Genomic DNA, 22105 nt, shown 5'->3' on the forward strand with positions numbered 1-22105 from the left:
TAATGCAGCCCCATGCCACAAAGGGCATAAAGGTAAAAAAAACCAGCAACTTGAATTGAGCCACATGTTACAAAATGCAAAGAAAACAAAAGCCTGTCTGCCAAGTGTGAATTTTTCATACACTTTCATAATTTTATGATAAAAGCACAGACTATGATGACAGTGAAAAATTAACATTACACAAGTAAATGTTTTTTGCCGTATGCATATCCATTAACATTTATTCATTTTCCTTAATATCTTTTTCCAGGGCAACCACATAGCTGTGTTCAATAACAGGAGTTAATGTTAACATATAACTGAGCAAAAGCAAACAAGAAAAAAAAATGTGCAGAGTGATGGATCATATGACGGACAAGAAATATCACATGTTGCCAGTATTGTAAAATGTAATGAGTTTTCCATCTAACACCAAGTTCAAATGCAATAACACTGGACAACAGAAATGGCATTTTAAAAAATAGGCTATGGCAGCTTTTCTCAGCCTGAGTACTTTCTAGCTATGTGGGCTTCAACCTTCAGACTTTTCAGCAAAGGCCTTACTAGCTGGAAAATGGAAATCCATCTTTCTGGAACTTCTGAAAGACTAGTTTTAATAAAATAGGTGGAGATGTAGAGCAGAGATTTTCTGCCAAATTTTCTACCCTTTTGTAAACATTCGTTTAGTGACCATTCAAAGTTATAAAAGAAGTGCAAAAAAAGTGTCTTATAGCCTGTCATTTATAACTGTTGCAGCATTCCCCTGGTCATGTGATCAAAGTTCAGGCATTTGGCAACTGGCATGTATTCATGCCAGTTGCCCTGTCCTGAGGTCATGTGATCACTATTTGTAATCTTCCCAGCCGCCTCCCAACAAATAAAGTCCGTTGGGAAGCCAGACTGCATGATTCACTTAAGAACTATGGGGAAAACAGGGGTGAAATGCTCCTGGTTTGGACCGGATCGGGCGATCCCGTAGCGATGGGGGTGGGTAGTTCAGAGAATCGGTAGCAAAAATTCCTGGCCCCCACGCCCATGCCTACCCAATTGCCCGGTACCCACTTGGCAGCTTGCTGCTTCTTTCGGGCTCGCTCGCTTTTCCTGCCTTGCTTCGGTTGCTGCAATCAATTGCATCAGCTAGCAACTCAATCTGCCTGCCGGCAATCCATCTCATCAGTGAGCAACTCAATCTGCCTGCCTTGTCCCTTCAATTGGGTAAGTAACTGGGGTTTTTTTGGGGGGGAGCTTTAAAAAATAGTTAATTGGATTTTTTTAGGAGTTTTTTTTTAGACATAGCAATTTAAAGTTAAGGAAGTTTTAAATTTAGCTGCTTTTATCTATAAATAAAATAAAATAATAAAATAAAATATTTGTGCAGCTTTCTGAGATTTGGTGTGTTTCTGTAGTGTTTCACTCTAACTACACAAACACAAAATCTCAAAAGCTGAATGTGGTATTTTGTGTGTGTGTGTGTGTGTGTGTGTGTGAGTCAGTTGTGTTGTGTGTGTGTAAAATGTGAAAGTTGGTTTTTGAGCTTTTTGTGGCTGTGTGAGGTTCCTGTTTGTTGCAGGGGCCATTTTGGGTGAGGTGCAGCTGCTTTTACATTGTGTGTGAGTCAGTTGTGTTGTGTTGTGTGTGTGTAAAGTGTGAAAGTTGGTTTTTGGTACTTCTTATTGTTTTGTGTACTTTGTTTATTATTTTTATTATTTATTGTTACTGGTTAAGGCACCAGGCTAGAAACCTGGAGACTGTGAGTTCTAGTTGTATCTTAGGCATGAAAGTCGGCTGGGTGATTTTGGGTCATTCTTGCTTTGTCTAACCCACCTCACAGGGTTGCTGTTATGGGGAAAATGGGAGGAGGGAGGAATATTAGCATAGTCACTGCCTTGATTTATAAAAATAATACAGTAATATAAATAAAGACAATATATTATATTATAAAAAGGTAAAGTTCCCCTTGCAGATATGTGCTAGTTGTTCCTGACTCAAGGGGCAGTGTTCATCTCTGTTTCAAAGCTGAAGAGCCAGCGCTGTCCGATGACATCTCCATGGTCATGTGGCCGGCATGACTAAATGCCAAAAGCGCACGGAACGGTGTTACCTTCCCACCAAAGATTTTTCTACTTGCATTTTTTACGTGCTTTCGAACTGCTAGGTTGGCAGAAGCTCAGACAAGTAATGGGAGCTCACCTTGTTACACGACACTAGGGATTCAAACCGCTGAACTGCCAACCTTTCGATCGACAAGCTCAGGGTCTTAGACACTGAGCAACCGCATCCCATATATTATATTATGGGAAAGATTAAATCATACAAAATTCCTACAGGGAAGCACATTCATCTATAATATTAGCTCTATTGTATTGTGACAGTTTTAAGAAATTTAATTTAGCTTTTACTCAGTAAAAATTCATCAAATTCATTTAGATACCTATCTGTATCTAAAGCAACGGAAAGATGGACCAGTAAAATTTTTTATTAGACCAGCTTTCCATGATTTGCACTATCCAAGATTTCTTAAGCATAACAAATCATCATCATGAAAGAGGAAGAGAAATCAGCCGTTTTGCTGCTGTCAGAGAGAAGAGAAAATACCAGAAAAGAATGTTGGTGTGTAATAAATCCAATGAGACAGATAGACATTAGGAGTCTGTTTCCTTGCTCAGTTAATAAGCGTCTTTCAATGTACCAGATTGCTTAGACAGATTACAGTTCATCAGGAGTCCTTAATAGACCATCACTTCCTGACTGCTATGTTCTGAGCTGATGTAGACTGTCTCTGTACACATGCATCCGCTAGAGCAGATTTGCCCTAAGATATTTGTCTTAATTTCAGATACGGATTAGAAAGAAAACTCACGTATGTATCTCCTCAGAACAGCGTTATGCACTCTTATTCAGAAAGGTTTCAAAGACAAGAATGTACTATTTAGTGATGTGTAGTTTCACTCTCTCTCTTTTTCTATTTTCCTACTACTTTTTAAAAAATCTTTTCTATTTTCCTGGACAGCAAGATGGGGGGTGGGGGGGGGTAGCAACAAGCAATTCAATTTCACCAAATTCTATGGCTTTGATGATGATGGTATTCTCATAGGCTTCTCATATTACAGCACAAATGATCATGCCTATTTATAATATTGCTGGGTTAACGATAATGATCAAAATGTGGCTTGTGGTATGGTTTCAGAATTAATCACATTTACTATACTAAATATTTAGTTATGCAGGCTCCAAGGTAATAGATAGACCCTTGGTCATTTTTTATAGGGAATAAATAAATTGGATTTGATTTTTCCTAGGAGGTACAAGTGGATTTTGGCCGTCTAACTTCATATAAATCTCAAAAATATTACTGAAAAAATAAATTGAAATAGAGACCTAATTTGTTTGATATCACTAAGTTAATAGCTATCATTGAATACAGATGGTAAGCATCCTTGAGGAAGGAAAAGTCAATTCTAAAGATTTAAAATAAAGTAAAATCATATTGAATGAGTTCAAATTATTCTTTAGTGTAATTCCTTCATTTAAAAATAAAAGAGCAGATTTTTTTGCGGAACTAATTTTAGCCTTAATTTGAAGCTATTATATTATACATAAACCAGATGGTTCTTAAAGACAAGTTTACTTTTGTTCCTTGGCAGAAATATCTTTGCAATCTTTATCATTTTATAAGGTTATTTCCCATTTATTTATGTTATTGATTGTTATTAATGTTATTTTGACGCAAAGAATGACTAAAGTTATTAATGTTATTTTGACGCAAAGAATAACTAAAGTAAGTTTCATTCCATGGTTCATTGGAGTGACCTTATAAAGAAGTCTTGAAATAACATTGTTGATAAATTTGCTCAAAAAGAATGAAGACTGTTTCATTTGCTAGTTATCACTAGGAAATATCTACCGATCTCACTGGTTTTTTAAAAAAAATCTAAACACTATTTGCTGGCCCAATGAATACTGAACGTTTACCTCACCAGTCGGTTTCCTAAAATACCTGGTAAAACATGCAAATATTCTGCAACTGTCAACCACCAAAAGTGTTACGTGCAGAAACCATGAGCTCCATTCAAATTTTGCTCTTGTTATCTGTTCAACATGATTAGATGGGAGGAGAGGAAATGAACTCAGCTCTCAGTTCCTGAGTTTTTGTCGGGAAGCATGTTGATTCCTTTTGATTCACTGTAGTTATCACCTGAGACTACCTATTATCCTTTAACTCTGCCGACTTCCCTTTTACATTCCTTATATGTATTTAGATACTTTAATTTTCAGCATCTATCTGCACTCTCTGCCTCTCCCTCCCTCCCTCCCTCTCTCTTTCTCTCTCTCTCTCTTACACACAGCACATCTCACTATTCAAAGCAACTCTGAGCAGTTTACAAGGCAATAAAAATATAAATATATATATACAAATATAAACTATATAGAACGTGTAAAATATTGCTGTGAACAAGATATCCATCATTCAGTGTGCTATCAAAATAAAAAAAAATACAGCAACTTCTTGTATACTATAGTAGATTATTTTTGTACCATGGTACGGTCTGAAACTAAGATGATCAGAACACAAGCCACAGAGATAAAGAACACAGTTAAAAAAAATAAAAACAAATAAGCTATTAACTTATAATCTAATTATTAGCTAGATGTTAAAATGTATTGTTCACAGGCAAAGAAAGTAAAAGTGAAACAGAAGAAACTGTAGTTGCAAAATGCATAGATCTGCACCAGAAACTTCCATAAAGAAGATTAGCTAATCTGTAGCAAAGTTTATGAACTACTTACCAATGTCAGCAAAATTATACCAGTCAAAATAAACTTAAAACAAAAAATTATACTAAAACTATTTTTTCAAATTATCCCACCTGATTTTATCATATATCAATGCAGGGAAAATGAGAAGTCCTTACTCTCCTGCTCTTGAACAGGTGTGTTCCAGACAAAATAATAAGTGTCTAAATGGCACTGTCAACTTGACGTCATTGTTACTGCGCTGACAAGATGTTTCCATGACAAAGCTGAAATTGATCTATCATTTTGTTCATTACTAAGAACTTCTCAAGATTAACTCTTTTTTCCATACTTGTATGCATGTCACACAATTACTAAATTGGCTGAGTGCCCAATGGGAAAATTAACTTCTTTTTTCATGAGCTTTGATAAAATAAACCATAGCTGTTGGATGATCTCTTGTTCTAGGTTTCCATACTGTCCCTGGTGGACCTACTCTTTATGATCTACAAATCCACAATGTTCAAAAACTCTTGGCAATATCCTTATTGACAAAGAAAATCTTATTATTAAAAGGAAATGTACCAATTTATTAACCCTTTGATGCATAATTAGCATAGCTAACAAGCATAGCTTATAATATCTAGAAGATGTTTGAACTTTTTGTGATAGATTTCATAAGGATTATGAAAATAAATGCTTTATTAGGATGTTTCAAAGTAGCATAATTTATGTTTTATAGCTGTGGATGAGAAAAAGTGGGTTAGAACAAGATTTTGGGTAGCTTTCACATTCTCCTATCTACCGCATCACAACTGCAGTTCTTCCCCTTGATATTTTTAAAAATCCCAACAATAAGATGTTGGGTGCTGAAGAATTTCATATGGCACTTTAAAGTCAAATCAAACTAGTAGCACATTGAGAAGAAATAATCTCTCATTTCACAATACATGCTTCATTTCTATGAGCTTTATCTCTGTTGAACAACTCTGTGAACCATTTGTCTGGGATGGTACAGGCTCTCCTGCCTTGGGCAGGGGGTTGGACTAGATGAATCCAGTGTCCCTTCCAGCCCTATGATTTTATTATATTTTAACTGCTAGCTTAGGGCCGGGTTATTTATGGGACCGCCTACTGCTACCGACTGCCTCCCACCGACCCGTGCGCTCTCACAGAGAGGGACTCCTCAGGGTGCCATCCGCCAAGCAATGTCGGCTGGCGGCCCCCAGGGGAAGGGCCTTCTCTGTGGGGGCTCCCACCCTCTGGAATGAACTTCCCCCAGGACTCCGTCAACTGCCTGACCTTCGGACCTTCCGCCGCGAGTTGAAGACATACCTATTTATTCGCACAGGACTGGCATAGAAATTTTTAGTAGTTTTTAATATTTGGATTTAAATTTTATGGGGTTTTATGGTTTTAAATGGATTTTAGTTTGGCCTAATCTTAATCCTAACCAGATAAAATGAAAATGATGGGTAAGGGTGCCTCCCATAACTTGTAGATTACAGCACCCACAAATTCTGATCATAATGCACAATTGTAAACAGAGGTGGTATTCAGCAGATTCTGACCAGTTCTGGAGAACTGGTAGCGGAAATTTTGAGTAGTTTGGAGAACCCGTAAATACTACCTTTGACTGGCTCCACCCCCATCTATTCTCTGCCTCCCAAGTCCCAGCTGATTGGGAGGAAATGGGGATTTTGCAGTAACCTTCCCCTGGATTGGGGAGGGAATGGAGATTTTACAGTAGCCTTCCCTGCCATGCCCACCAAGCCAACAGAACTGGTAGTAAAAATTTGAATCCCACCACTGATTTTAAATCACAATCCAAATACAGTATTTAACAGGTATTGATGGCTACTGTTTCCTGTTCATCTAACTACACTATATGATGGAAAATCCCCCCAAATCTATAAGTCTCCAGGCAGACTGTCATAATCATATACTTTCCTTGCTGGAGTACAGAATCCCACTAAATCAGTGGTGGGTTGTTCCTGGTTCTGTCCAGTTTTTGCGAACCGGTAGTAAAAGCAGCGAGAGGCTCCACCCACCCGCCCGGACATCGTAATGGATGATTTGCGCATGCGCAGAAGCTTCTGTGCATGCGCTGAAGCGTGTGCGCATGCTCCCGTTGCGAACTGGTAAGTAGAACCCACCCCTGCACTAAATCAAAATATCCATTCCACTAGGTAGTGGTCTGACCACCACAAAAGAAATATATAATTTTTCCCCACAAACTTCCAGTACTACATTCCACACTAAAAACCAGTATCTACATTCCACCTGGAATGAGAAAGATGAGAATATAAAGTTATTTATGAAAAAATTTTACTTATAAATTGGGGTGGAAGGGAGGAGTTGGCAGCACCAAAAAGTGGAATTAAAACAGCAAAAAAGACTATGGAGACTGCCCAACATGTAGTCTTTTTCTGTGCAATATCTTAATTCTTGAATAATATAACCACCATAATTCATAAATTTTCCATCTTTAGCTTTGGAGTTTGCTTGAAGGACAGTATAAATATTACTGGTTTAAGTTGCACTAAAAGCCTTTCCTACCATGGATTTGTTGCTGTTAGCTGCGAAGTCATGTCTGACCCATTGCGACCCCATGGACAACATTCCTCCAGGCTTTCCTGTCCTCTACCATCCTCTGGAGTCCATTTAAGCTCATGCCTACTGTTTCAGTGACTCCATCCAGCCACTTTATTCTCTGTCATTCCTTTCTTCTTTTGCCCTCAATCTTTCCCAGCATTAGGCTCTTCTTCAGTGAGTCCTTCCTTCTCATTAGGTGGCCAAAGTTTTTGAGTTTCATCTTCAGGATCTGGCCTTCTAAAGAGCAGTCAGGGTTGATCTCCTCTAGGACTGACCGGTTTGATCGCCTTGCAGTCCAAGGGACTTGCAGGAGTCCCTTGAATTAGATAAATTCTATAAATCTCAACTCTTTATGTCATTCAAACTGAAGAAAAAGCCATCATTCTGACAGTTCCCAAGAAAACCCAGTCACTTCCTTTATCTTCATGCCCAAAGTAAGTTTCATAGGGCTTGGACTAGGTGATGGTTATCAGTAAATACCTGGTTAATCCAAAGGTGAATCCCTTATAGGAAAGAAGAATGCCCATAATGAATGAGTGGTCTGTCATTTTCTTTCTCTAAGGTTCAGTCACACAAAGGCAACTCATTCTAGATCAGAATGAGGACACCTCTTGCTCCCATGGTCCATATCAAGGAAAAATAATGGATTGATAGCAACAATGTAAACATTCACACTTGGCAACTTGTCAAAAAGCTATTTGGCCAGATTTTGGAATCATGTCTATCCCAACTTGTTACCTCCCAAAATATATTCTTATATCCCTTGTCTCAACATACTTGTATTCCCAATAATACACTAAACAGCAAATTGATTGGCTGTCAGGAATCTAAATGCTGGAATCTAAACAGAAAGAAAACATAGAAGCAGAGCAGCAATGTAGTAGATATTAATTTTCACATTATTTAAGTGTGTCTCAATACACACATATACTCTAATACATACATGTTGGTATGGTGCTTAAGGCATCAGACTAGAAATAACTTCTCCTTTCACCTTAGGCAAACAAGCAGCCGAGTAACTGAGGATCAGGTACTCACTCTCAGCTCTAGGAGAAGCCCGATAAGGCAATGTTAAACCACTGCTGAAATCTTGCCAAGATAATTGCACGGGCTTGTCCAGGTGGTTATCAGCAATCAACACTGACTCAAAGGTGTGCATGCACAAAAACACACTCTCTCTGTCTTTTAGTGGATATTAGGATACTTATAACACAAATTAAACTAGAAAGTTCCTGCTTTGCAATTAAGCCTTCATCGTATGATAACTTAAGAAGAAACAAGCAAAGAGCAATCATATAAACTAATTCTAAATTGCTTTAAATAAATAAATATGCATCTTACCCATAACAAAAACATTTTTTAAAAATCCCAAATATGCTTAGAATATATTCAATATCATGGTCATTAGATGCTGATGCCACTGTTGCTTCTTACAACACAAGTTACTACATCATCATCCAATTCTACATGATATGAGGGGAAAAAAACACTTTTTATCATTACTGATAACTGGAAATGCTAAATGCAGAAATGGCAATATTTCATTATAATGTCCCCAAACATTGATCACATAGATACTATAGTATAAATTATTAGTTTTAGTTTTAATGCTAATATATTAGTTTTATACATTTCAATTCATTTGTTGGAGTTGTATTCTCATATGGGGATGCTGTGTATGCATAACATATTAACTTTCATGAAAATGAAACAAATCAAATAGAAGGTTACAGGATCTATAAACCCTAATTCTCTTCCAGTATATTTCTTTACCCTATTTTTTTTTTAAAAAATAGAGAAGGTGAGGCCAGCTTTATTACCAGTCTGAAAGTGATCAACGAGAGAATGAGAATTTATTCACATTATCCTTTTAATCAGGGTCAGTGATAGAAAAAGTTCATGTTATGCTGACTTCTAGCTACCAGACTACCTACACATTGCTGTTATGTGTTTTGACCACTATGATCAGGGTTTCAGTTTTGAATTACCATTGCAAAATCTTTCAACCAGTACAAATGTAAAATAGCAGTAAAAGTTATACTGTCCCCTAGTTATATCAACAATTTCCTTTAATATTCCTATGTAAAATTATTGGATAGAGTGTAATGATGAAATGTGGCATTCCCACTTGATATTGTAACAGTAACTATTACCAAACCATAATTCAAGACCATGATAAATGCATTAATTCACTTTAGAAAAGTTTCCACATATGTTCATATTTCATATTTACAAAAAAAAACAAAAAAAAAAACAACCCAAAGCAAACCAGTTTGCTTAGTAGCAGGTACATAATTTCTGAAAGTTTTGCCCCTGCTGCTATTCTCTTATGATGAGCAGGATAATTATGTGAATAACATGAGAAAGTACATTAACTTTTCTGTTCATTTTCTAGACGTGTTTGACTGAATAATATAGGAGCAGCAACACAGAATTGCCTCTAAAACTTTTTCTGTAGGAATGCAAATACTACAGTAGTCTATTTTCACAAATGACTTTTCAGTTAAAAAAAAAACACCCTTCATATACAAAGTTATAAATACAAACAAAATGAAATCTAGCTTTCTCAACGGAGAGAAAATAAATTATATTCCTCTCTCCTAGTCAAACCAATGAATTGCAATGGTGTGTCTTCTGTCTGAGATTTAATAGCTACTTTAGCAGCTGACTATGTCCCGAGTAAGATTTTTATCCAATGTGAGATACAATATGAAAAAAAGGAAAGGGGGTTCAGGTTATACTCACTTTCTTGATCTGTTTGGATTGCTTCAAACCGATCCATTTTAACATTTTGCTTCTTTGTTGGCAGCAGCTTCTTTGAACTGAAGGCAAAACTGAAAACGTTTCTATTTCTTTTTCCTTTTTCTCTGCCACCTCTTCCTAGTCCGATTGCTTAATGAAGTTTAATAGGTTTATTCTGTATTTCACTATCATTTCTGAAGAAAGACTTTGTACCATCTCTGCCACTTCTGAGCTAGGAACTACCGTTTCAGGGAAAAGCCACTCTGCGTATAGCAAGATCACATGTTCGACAGCATTATCTTGTGATTTGCAGATGTCATAGAAGCAATTATTTGTAGTAGCAAATACTCCACAAGCATGACTTTTAACATTGTAGAGAGGATGCTTAAATGAAAGACATTTGATAAGGATATTAATTTTTAATATGACTTTTTTTTTCAAGCCATCTGAGTGACAAGACATTGGGTAGCTAAGGATATTTGATGAATGCAAGCACTTGGATTGTTTCCAGTCTTTTCAATATCTGCACTAAACTAATACTAAAATAAATAGACTGGAAAATTGGCCGGGGGGGTTGGTGGAAACACCCTATTACATTCTATTATATGTACCTTTATTTTTGAGGAATAATTACACTTTTTCTTATGCTGCAATACTGTCTATCATTTATTTGTATCTAAATCTACTCCAAGTGAAAAAAATATATCCTGGTAAACCTGCCTATGTTTTACCAGGAAGTTTACCTGACTCACCTGTTGGCCAAACCTTTGTATGAATTTCTTCTGAAAAATTCTTGTGGGTGGGTAAGCTGGTGTAGAAATGATTAACGAAAGAATCTGTAATAAAAGCCCTTTGAAATGCTGACTAACTGTTAAGTTCATTGGAAAAGATACTGTTTGATAAAGCCTTTAAACTTTTACAGGTACCTTCCCACTCTATGTACAATAGCTGTTACAGAATAAAGCTCTGAGTTTCATTGATAGAATTATTTCACAATTATTTCTCATACAGCCTTCAGAACAACAAAAAATTCATTATTTCTTTGTAACAGAAAAGCATGTATTTATCCCCTGATTCAGTGTATAAACAAGTGGGGAGGAGGCATGGGACCTGGAGCGGGACCCAAAATTTGAGAAGCAGAACATAGGATACCTTAGAGCAGGGGTCTGCAAACTTGGCTCTTTTAAGACTTGTGGACTTCAACTCCCAGAGTTCCTCAGCCAGCAAAACTTTGCTGGCAGAGGAACTCTGGGAGTTGAAGTCCACAAGTCTTAAAAGAGCCAAGTTTGCAGACCCCTGATTTAGAGGACAGGAGAAGCTTCGGGAAACCTGAAGCCGGTGGTCTGGGCCTGTACTAGACACCCCTCCCCACGGGGCTTCTACCACCCCTGAGGCACATATACTCCGTCTAATGACTGGGAAGAGGAGGGATGGGGGTCATTAAGCAGAATATAAGGTGTCTCAGGATCACATGGGTACCTTGTTTAAGAACAATCTTGACTTGCAACCATTAATGGGCAGACTCCCTTTTGGTTGGACATCAAGGACAGGAGTCATCTAAAACATAGGACCGGGCTATTTACGGGACCGCCTACTGCTACCGGTGGCCTCCCATCGACCAGTGCGCTCCCATAGGGAGGGTCTCCTCAGGGTGCTGTCGGCCAGACAATGTCGGCTGGTGACCCCCAGGGGGAGGGCCTTCTCTGTGGGGGCTCCAACCCTCTGGAACGAGCTACCACCAGGGATCCGCCAACTCCCTGATCTCTGGACCTTTCGACGTGAGCTGAAAACGTTTCTGTTCCATCGCGGAGGACTGGCCTCATGGTTTTAAATGGGGTTTTTATTGGATTTTATAGCTCTAGCCAAATTTGAATTTTTGTCTTTTAAATTTGTTTTTAATTTTTGTATCTGTTGTTTTACTTTGGCTGTAAACCACCCCGAGTCCTTTGGGAGACGGGCGGTATAGAAATTAAAATAATCAATCAATCAATCAATCAATCAATCAATCAATCAATAAAACAGGGGTCTCCAACCTTAGTAAATTTAAGGTTTGTGGACTTCAACTCCCAGAGTTGTGGACTTCAACTCTCTGGGAGTTGAAGTCCACAAACCTTAAAGTTACTAAGGCTGGAGACCCCTGATCTAAAACATACAGTGTAAGCATTGTAAAAGCTCTTTAAATCAGATTTTATTCTGAAATATATAAAGTGTTATCTTCATTAGCAAATAAATGCAGCTTGCATATATTCAGAAGAAAAGGCTTATAAAACGATACAAAGGTCATGAAAAAGGACAAAATGACCAGCTATAAGAACAGTGCGACCTATTACTATTCAAAGTAATAATTAAAATATCTTTCTAATTACAATGCTCTAATTTAAAACCTGCCAATATAGCAATATTATTTTAAGCTTAAATTAGAAATAGTGTTTTAAACTTACTGATTTAAGATAATCTGCCTTGCAATAGAAGAAGTGTATTCGCTACATGCATATTCAATATTTCTGTCCACGTAGCTTTGTTAAGATTCTTTCATTTAATCTTTTATATTATATTATATTTATATTAATCTTTTATTTGTTAAAATATTTAGTGATACCTGGACAGAAGGAAAAGTTAACATAGCTATGTGAGAACTAAGTTATATAGTGACTGAGGCATGAAATGGACCAACTTAAGATCAGATGTGGTTATTATAAAATCTTTTTATTTTGCACACATGACCATGTCTACAAAACCTTAATCCTTTAGGTTAAACTTGGCTTTTTAGGTGGGAAAAAAGTGCAGTAATTAGCAATGGCCTTTTTAAAGTATGCAATTAACATCTCTGAAGCTTTCCTTTTCTTAGTAATCTTTTACTCCAGTGCATTATTGCCACTTTCACTCAAGAAGTTTGATACTTTCAATCTTTTGACCAACAAATTTACCCAAGATTGTTATACTGAATTCCCTAAATTCAACATCCTGATTTGCTGAATTTTTGAATCAACCAGTATATTTGTTAACTAATCATTGAAGAATAATACCCCTCTTCCAAGATAAATATAATTTGGAACATATTCTATAAAGTTATCAAAACATGCCCAGCTGATAAAATAAATGAGGTATATATACCTACAACGGAAAATAACAGTGAATTTCTTGACAAGTATTCTTAGGATTAGTAAGGACTTCACCTCTTGAGAAGTGATTAAACTTAAGCACAATGACATCATTCTAGTCTTGTATATTAACGTCTTACTAAGCAACTGGGTAAGATAACTGCTATGCTACTACACTAAATAAAATAAATAACTGTAGATCTCCATCAATCTGTCATCAAGACCCAACAAAAGAAGCTGAAGGAGGGAGGGAGGGAGGGAGGGAGGATGGGAACTTCAAATACATTGCTATAAAGAGATAGTGTGGCAACAGTTTGGAAGGCTCTCACTCTTCCTATAATAAAGCAGGCCACCTTTTAAGAAGTTGGAAATAATTCCAATTGTCATGGTCTGCATGCTATCTCAAAATTTGTTAAATCTTTTTAAATTTAATATTAATTGCTTTAGAAGTCGTCAACTTAACCATACTCAAAGATGTGTGGTTCTTAGAAAATCAGAGCTGAAAGAGACCGCTGCTTGCTTTCAACATTATCCTTCTTCCTAACTTTTGATGGCATTTTGCTACTGCAAAATTGTATTCTAGTAACTGTTATAAATTTAGAAACAATGTAGTGTCAACTTCCCTTTTCCTAGTAAACTTTGTACAATGGAAGCAACGTGACTACTAAGTTTTTAAGAATAGAATAGAATAGAATAGAATTTTTATTGGCCAAGTGTGATTGGACACACAAGGAATTTGTCTTGGTGCATATGCTCTCAGTGTACATAAAAGAAAAGATACGTTCATCAAGGTACAACATTTACAACACAATTGATGGTAAATATATCAATATAAATCATAAGGATTGCCAGCAACAAGTTATAGTCATACAGTCATAAGTGGAAAGAGATTGGTGATGGGAACGATGAGAAGATTTATAGCAGTGCAGATTCAGTAAACAGTCTGATAGTGTTGAGGGAATTATTTGTTTAGCAGAGTGATGGCCTTCGGGAAAAAACTGTTCTTGTGTCTAGTTGTTCTGGTGTGCAGTGCTCTATAGCGTCGTTTTGAGGGTAGGAGTTGAAACAGTTTATGTCCAGGATGCGAGGGATCTGCAAATATTTTCATGGCCCTCTTCTTGATTCGTGCAGTATACAGGTCTGTATACTTAAGTATTTATTAGGAATATATTTGTCATTTTTAATAGCAAAGGCCTCCTAAAACAGTTTACAAAACAATGTAAAACCATAAGGGAGAATTCAAAATATAAATGATTCAGCTGAGCTAAAAAAAAAAAACGCAACACATCTAAAAATGGTTGCAGCAGAGCCACAAACTGAAGAATCCTTAGCTGATATTTTTGTCTGTGGGTACGGAGACTGTTATAAGTTCAGGGAATCCTCGACTTACAACAGTTCATTTAGTGACTGTTCAATGTTTCAGCTACAATGGTGCTGAAAAAAGGGACTTATGACCGTTTTTCACACTTACAACGTTGCAGCATCCCTGTAGTCACATGATCAAAATTCAGTTTGGCAACTGGTTCATATTTATGGCAGTTGCTGTGTCCCAGGGCCATGTGATCCCCTTTGGGATAAGCAAAGTCAATTGGAAAACCAGATTCTCTTAACAAACTGGTTACTAAATCAACAACTGCAGTGATTCGCTTAGCAACTGTAGCAAGAAAGAACGTAAAATAGGGCAAAACTCAGCTAACAAATATTTTACTTAGCAACAGTAGCCGGGATAGCTCAGGCAATAGAGAAGCCTGTTATTAGAACACAAAGCCTGCAATTACTGCAGGTTTGAGCCCGGCCCAAGGTTGACTCAGCCTTCCACCCTTTATAAGGTAGGTAAAATGAGGACCCAGATTGTTGGGGGGGCAATAAATTGACTTTGTAAAAAAATATACAAATAGAATGAGACTATTACCTTATACATTGTAAGCCGCCCTGAGTCTTCGGAGAAGGGCGGGGTATAAATGTAAACAAAAACAAAACAAACAAAACAAACATAAATTTTGGGCTCAATTGTGGCCATAAGTCGAGGATTACCTGTTTGTTGACAAAATTCCAGTCTCTTCCTGGTTTTCATTGCAGGCATGGGTAAAATATCTGGAATAGGAAGATGGAGTCCATATGAAGATTCCATCTTTTTGTTCTTGGAGGCAAGCCTACCATTGTGCTTAATACCTGAGGTATTATGAGGACCCAGATTGTTGTGGGAAATAGGCTGACTTATAAACCACTTAGAGAGGGCTGTAAAAAGCACTGTGAAGCGGTATATAAGTCTAAGTGCTATTGCTATTGCTACCTGGTAAACATGTTTGTGATGTTTTTATGCTTCTCTTTTTAGCGTGATTTAGAGTGTGATTTTTGTCAGACGTTGCGTTTCCATTAGCAAATCTCAAGGTCAGCAGTATCATGTCCAGACCAGTGAGGAAGCTAGTTGAATAAATATGGCTGGGAGAGGACATAACACATCAATATCTAATGCAGTTTTTCTCATCTTCCATTACATCTTCTGTACCTTCCTATCTTTGTTTCTGCAAAGCAAACGCAAGCACCTGCCCTCTCTTCGATCACATTCTATTGAAATGTATTCTGCAAACTATTCACAGCATGAAATAAAATAATAAATATAGAAATATAGAATAAAAACCCAAATTGTTCATCTTGATTTTTTTTAATGACCTGCACGAATATATTGAAGAACAACAGTTGAATCAGGCAAATAAAAGATTCAGCAGCCTATCCTGCAACATTTCCCTATACTCTTAAAGACCACACGTAGCAATGATTTCTTTACTGATGGAGGAAATGATATTGAAAAAGACTGTCCTCTAGGTGGAAACATGTAGGATCATTCAAGCCCAAATTATTACAATTAGAAGGGTAAACTTCACAAGCACTGAAAGCACCTAGCTCTCTCATTCAACACAGAACCCCAAATGTGGCAATGTCAGAACAGCATTTCTCATAAGTCTTGAGTGTAGGAAGCAAGAATCAAACTGCTGTATTATTGATTCATTTCTATATGTTGCTTTCCACCCAAGCAAATACTTTGATGATCAACGCTTTCAGGCATCACATGCAATTGAAGCACATGCTGGGAGATGGGGGCAAAGCACATGGATAGTTTTATGTGGGTAAATGAGGGGTGGGTCATAAGGTGGCATTGCACATTCAGGAAGCTGCTGGTTAAACTCGGTTTAAAAGCAGATGGCTATAATCTAAATTTATACTTCTGGCTCATGCTGTGGATTATTTGCTTATATAAATAGTGAAAAAAACTCAATAGCAACAGGAGAATTTATTCTCACTCATGCCCATTCTAACTCCCTGCCAACTAAATGTGAAGAAACAAATTCCTGCTGCTTCAAATTAATAGTTTAAAAAACTGAAGTATTTTAATCTTCCTTTTAAAAAAAATAGACCATTATTCTATAGCTCATTCTAATGACATTTAATGGATTCCAGAAATGGATCCCAATACCCCTACTTATTTAGAAATAGAAGAGAAATTTGATTATAGTAAGACTGAATGAACAGATTGCAATTATCTGTACAGTTTTGCACTTTTCTAAATTTCACAATTCAAGTGTGTATTAATATTGCATGCACATGTAGTGTGTAGTGTGTATTGATATTGCATGCACATAGAAAGGTTTTAACCTTGCTGCTCTCACTTGTTTTGACTTCCTCTGTGAATGCCACTGGCTGTTGATGTTCTAAAATTTTGACTATTTCTTAAATGAAAGTATTGTGCAACCAACATAATGTGTTTACTTATCTCTAATCATAGAAACAAGGTAGATAGAAAATGGTCTCAAAATAAGTAAAGTTAAGAAGCTTTCAGACTGCATCTGACCCATGTATTTGCTGAACCTATTGAGTACAAAGGATAATACCATTCACACTTTATTTGGGAAAGAAACCAATTATACTGGCACATATTTATAAGGCAGATATTATTTCTGTAATTTAGAAATACACAATTTATTTCTGTAACCAAGACTGGTTCTCCAAATAGAGAACATTGGCTTATCATTATCATCATAGCCATTTCCAATATTGGCATATTGGAACAATATTTATTCAGGCAATAAAGCTTTATATCATTGCTCCTTTTGAAAGTAACATTGAGCCACATATCAAATGAAAATTTAATCTGAAACAAATGAAATTTTAGTTGTGGAGTGGAGAGAAAAAAACTATAGCAAAAAATTACAGCAAAGAAAATTCTTGCTTTCTAGTTCATCCAATGTCTTCATCATTCTACAATGCAATTTGGATTTTATACTCTGGGCCCCATATTTTAAAATGTGCACCAGTTTTCACAACTGATAGTCTGTTCCCTTGAATATTAACTTCAAAAGGCTCATAGTCCATCTGTACCAAGCTCTACTCCTGGAACTAAATTCTTTGTCAACCTCCCTCCAATGCTTTCCAATTTTCTCTGGAAAGCTTTGTGTTACTGTGCTTGTAGCAAATATGAACACATGCACACACAAACACACACACAAAACTACAAAACTGTGCTGTGTTTTCTGAGTTCTGCATTCTGAAAATGCAAAAGAGGCTACCATGGCACAAATCTTCAGCATGCGTAGCATCTCCATCCCAACATTCATACCTTTAAAATGAAACAAAGATAGCAAACTGTTCAAGGGGACAACTGTTAGCTTCACTGAAACAAACCAAAACCAAAACATTCTGGTTTTGCCATGACTTTTCTGAAGTCAAGCTGGCCCTCCAAATTTGCCCATGACTCTGTTCTTTTTCTAACATCCTTCCTATCTTTGTTCAGAAGCCGTACGTGTTCCATAACACATGGGACACATGGAACAGCAATATTTGTTCCATATATTCCAATAAAACATGAAAGACACTTGAGCATCTTCCCTTGTGAAGGTCAGCATACACATCACACAGAATCTTGGTGATTCTCTTAAAGGCTTTATTTTAAAAGCACTTGCCACCCCACCCCCATCCCCGCCCCCACAAATAAAAAATTACCCAGGGTTTCAATGTCTGCATAATTGACTTTTCCTGTAGGTCTATAGTTGCTGTGGAGTAGACAGCCGCTTAGAAATATACATTATATGTGACAATTGGCTTATGACACAATCTATAGTTTTATTTCTCAGCTATTGTTACTAACATCACAGGGCACCTAATTCTACGAAGAAATGTCACTTAATTTTTGTTTCTCACCTGTTTTTCTGTATCTTAGAGGTGTCAGGTTTTCAAGAATAAATCCTACCTTGTCACTGTCTACTGTGTTCTGAGAAGTCCTGGATGCAATTGAAATTGTGTCAGGCTGACTACTCCCATCTCCTTGGCTGTCGGCATCTTCTCCTCCCTCTCTGCAGAGGGAAAAACAAGAAGAAATTTCTTGAATGAATTTGAAAAGTGTTCAGCACGCACAGTGTGAAGAAGAAGTTGTTCAGCTGATCACACATGTGTTACAATTTAGTCTGTAATTTAAAATGCTGATGTCATCCCTACAGTGAGGTTAGTGCATAATAACCACTTTTGCTCTTTAAAACTGACTATTCCAGGTTTATATAGTGACAGCAACATATCTCAAAATAGCTCCATAATGAATGTGGCAGGCCAATGATCTCTTCTGCTTGGATTTCTCACTTAACCAAACCCAGCCATCTGAATTATAGTCTAGCTGTTTTGCAAAACTGATGTCAATTCCTCAGTTCTCCCGTGTTCTGTGGTTTAAATGATGAAGCTATCAAACTTTGAAAAATATAAAATATGAACAAACTAATTTATACTCCTCTTAAAATATTTCTAATAATTTGAAATACTATGGAATATTTTCCACCCTTCATTCCAATTTCTGCTTATAGGATGCTACTGCAAGGAACTTCAATGCTAGAACTTTTTTTTTAAAAAAAATTAGAAAACATGAATCTTGTAAAGTATGTTATCAATAATCTAATCTAATCTAATCTAATCTAATCTAATCTAATCTAATCTAATCAATACAGACTATTAATAAAACAACTTCTAGGGAAGGTTAGCATATCCTTGTGTGTAAGTACTCATGGGCCATTGCTTTAACATCATTTTAATCCTACCAAAATAAAGTACAAAATCTGGATCCAAATAGATGGTCAGATACAGACAGACAGAAACTCATAGATCTTACCTCACTAAACATATTTTTATAATCTAAAAACTATTTTCACCAATCATATTCTCCAAGCACTGCTCAGGATGTCTAAACTTGATCTACAAAGTGCAAGAGTTCTTATATATCTTATACTGGCGTAGTTCATTAAGCTATGCTCTGGTTTAGATTGTGTGTGTGTGTGTGCGTGTCTTATCATGATATGTGGATCTATCTACTTATATTGTTATTCAACAATGGTTTAAATCCATATTGAATTTATAGTGCTGCTCCAGACTTTCTGTGGCAAAACAGTTGTTTTATTATAAAACATTCACAAACAGTTAAGATTACCTCTTACTGTTGTTCCTTTGCTTGGCTGGGGTTTTGGGGAGCTGGATTGGCTCTTTCAAAGCTCCTTTTAAATGTATCATCCTTTCTTGTATCACTTCTCGAATATTTTTAATCCATTCTTGTTTAGTTTCAATACTGGTTGCCTAAACATTTGAACAGAAAAGATAGAAAATAAAATTACAGTATTTCTCAAGTAGGGGCCTATGTTTTGCTTCTTTTTAAAAGTTGCTTTCATTCATTTGCCTACATAACAGAACAGTTTTCCTGATAAGACAGCAAAAGTTCATGTGCTAAAAGTACATTGCTAGTAAAAGAAAGGCAGATAAAGATAAAATAATATACGTATTGTATGTATGATGTATAATATGACACAACCCAACCCAATGCAGTATACAGTTTCTCAAACAAAGCCTCTAAAATGATGGAGCTTTGTAAAATGACCCTAACCCAGGGGTGGACTCCTGTACCAGTTTGCACCTCAAACCTCTGGTGGCTCAACAGACTAATGCAGTCTGTTATTAACACAGCTGCTTGCAATTACTGCTAGTTCAAGTCCCACCAGGCCCAAGGTTGACTCAGCCTTCCATCCTTTATAAGGTAGGTAAAATGAGGACCCAGATTGTTGGGGGCAATAAAAGTTGACTTTGTATATAATATACAAATGGATGAGACTATTGCTTAACACAATGTAAGCCGCCCTGAGTCTTCGGAGAAGGGCGGGATATAAATTCAAATAATTAAAAAAAAAAACCCTCAAAAACAACCACCATATGTTAATTTTCTGAGCAGTTCAGAGGACTGGTGGTTGGAAGAAATCTTTTCCCACTTTACAGGGCTAATCCTGCAAGGGAGGCAGGAAGAAAAGATTCTAGTGTGCCTGTATTTCTAGCCTAATCCTTATCTTAATTGCTCCCCCTGCTGCTTTAAGTGTTTTCAGAAATTGCCTCTGGGTTAAGTTTTGTTACATTGTAACAGCCTTAATGGTTCTTTCTGTCTGTAGCTGTGTTTCTCTGGGTTCCCCACCCCTCTTGAGTTTTTTGTGGTACTTCTATTCCTGGGGCTTGAACAGCTATTTACAGAAGGGTTGGCATAGCCATAGAAGAAATGGCTGAGAGGAGATATTGCTGAGGAAAAGGAAGGTATTCAGACAGAATGGTTTAGCTTTCCATGACAGCTGTGACTCATTGATCTTCAGTTTGTATCCCCCCATTTCTAATCTAATGATTGGTATTTAGGGCAGCTTTTTGCTAGCAAAAAAGCTTTTTGTATTTTTGTACAGGTAGTCCTTGACTTACAACAGTTCATTTAGTGGCCATTCAAAGTTACAATGGCACTGAAAAAGTGACTTATGACTGTTTTTCACACTTACGACCGTTGCAGCATCCCCATGGTCAGGAAAGGTGGGCGAGGCTAAGCGCCCCTCAATGTGAGTGACATCAAGTTGGCCATGACCACTCAGTCACATGACCCCCAGCCATGCCTACCCAGCTGGTCATTAGGGCAGAGAACTGGTTGTTAAATTACTTGAAGCCCACCACTGCCCTAGCCTAAAAAAACACCCATTAAGACTAAGAAGTCTATTTGTCATAGGATAGTTTTTAAAGAAATAAATAATTATAAAGAACATTTCCATCAAGTAACTTCTGCTATGATCAGTAAAAAGTAAATACTGTTGTTTGCTTCACACTGTGTTAAAACAATAGATCATTTCATTTTAATCTAATGAAGTTTAGGATAATTCCTTCCAAGATACTGTATATATAATTATATATATTATAATGTTACGTGTTTTAATGAGGTCTTCCCCTAGTGATAGTTTTAAAAAAACTATTGTTTAGTTTAAAATAGTTTAAAAACTATTGTTAAAAACCACTAGGGCAAATTGCACAAAAATGGGAACATGGTGAAAAAACATAGCTTACATATAAAAACCATGGCATATCTTGACCTGAATTTATAGCCATGATCATATACTGGCTTACCGCCAGTTAAACTAAATTCAAACAAAGAAAAGAACTAGAGTAAGATTAAGAGAAATCTGAATCCTTGATGAAGGTAGTCTTGGAAGTGGGAGGAAATTAGCAGCTGAAGGCTACTTCCTAATATATGGTGTATATACAGTATTGTTATGTGTAGGCTTTGGTGCCTGATATATAGAATATTTGTTGCAGATTGAACAAATGCATTCTATGGTTTACCCAGTGAGTTTGATTTATTGCAGTGTTCTCCAACCTTGGCAACTTTAAGCCTGGCGGACTTCAACTCCCAGAAATCCCCAGCCAGCTTTGCTTTGCTGGCTGGGGACTTCTGGGAGTTGAAGTCCACCAGGCTTAAAGTTGCCAAGGTTGGAGAGCCCTGATCTAGTGTGTATGTGATAACTAAAAAAGATTGACTAATGGCATTCAAATAGCATTATGTAGCATAGACTAGAATCTCTGACGTATGAAGTGAAGCTCGCATTGCTTATGAATGTATGGCATGTGTGTGAAAA

At 36.8% G+C, this 22105-nt stretch overlaps 1 protein-coding gene and 1 long non-coding RNA gene across 3 annotated transcripts in view; one reads left to right on the forward strand and one right to left on the reverse strand.

Moving 5' to 3' along the window:
- Window positions 1–22105, reverse strand: part of KALRN (kalirin RhoGEF kinase) — a 545114-nt gene that overhangs the window by 79558 nt on the left and 443451 nt on the right. Inside the window, exons 32-33 of one of the 2 annotated variants that reach the window (XM_058195145.1) lie at window positions 19615–19757; window positions 18397–18499 (exon numbers count right to left, since the gene is read on the reverse strand). In XM_058195145.1, the coding sequence (XP_058051128.1) occupies window positions 18397–18499; window positions 19615–19757 (246 nt within the window). Of the gene's footprint in view, window positions 1–10053; window positions 10290–18396; window positions 18500–19614; window positions 19758–22105 lie in introns of those variants that run through there. The other variant, XM_058195128.1, reaches the window with a different exon arrangement.
- Window positions 881–22105, forward strand: part of LOC131204204 (uncharacterized) — a 48208-nt gene continuing 26983 nt past the window's right edge. The window contains exon 1 of the long non-coding RNA XR_009156551.1: window positions 881–1194. This is a non-coding gene — a long non-coding RNA (uncharacterized LOC131204204). The remainder of the gene's footprint in view (window positions 1195–22105) is intronic.

Source organism: Ahaetulla prasina, chromosome 1 (assembly GCF_028640845.1).
Source record: "Ahaetulla prasina isolate Xishuangbanna chromosome 1, ASM2864084v1, whole genome shotgun sequence".
NCBI classification, from domain to species: domain Eukaryota; kingdom Metazoa; phylum Chordata; class Lepidosauria; order Squamata; family Colubridae; genus Ahaetulla; species Ahaetulla prasina.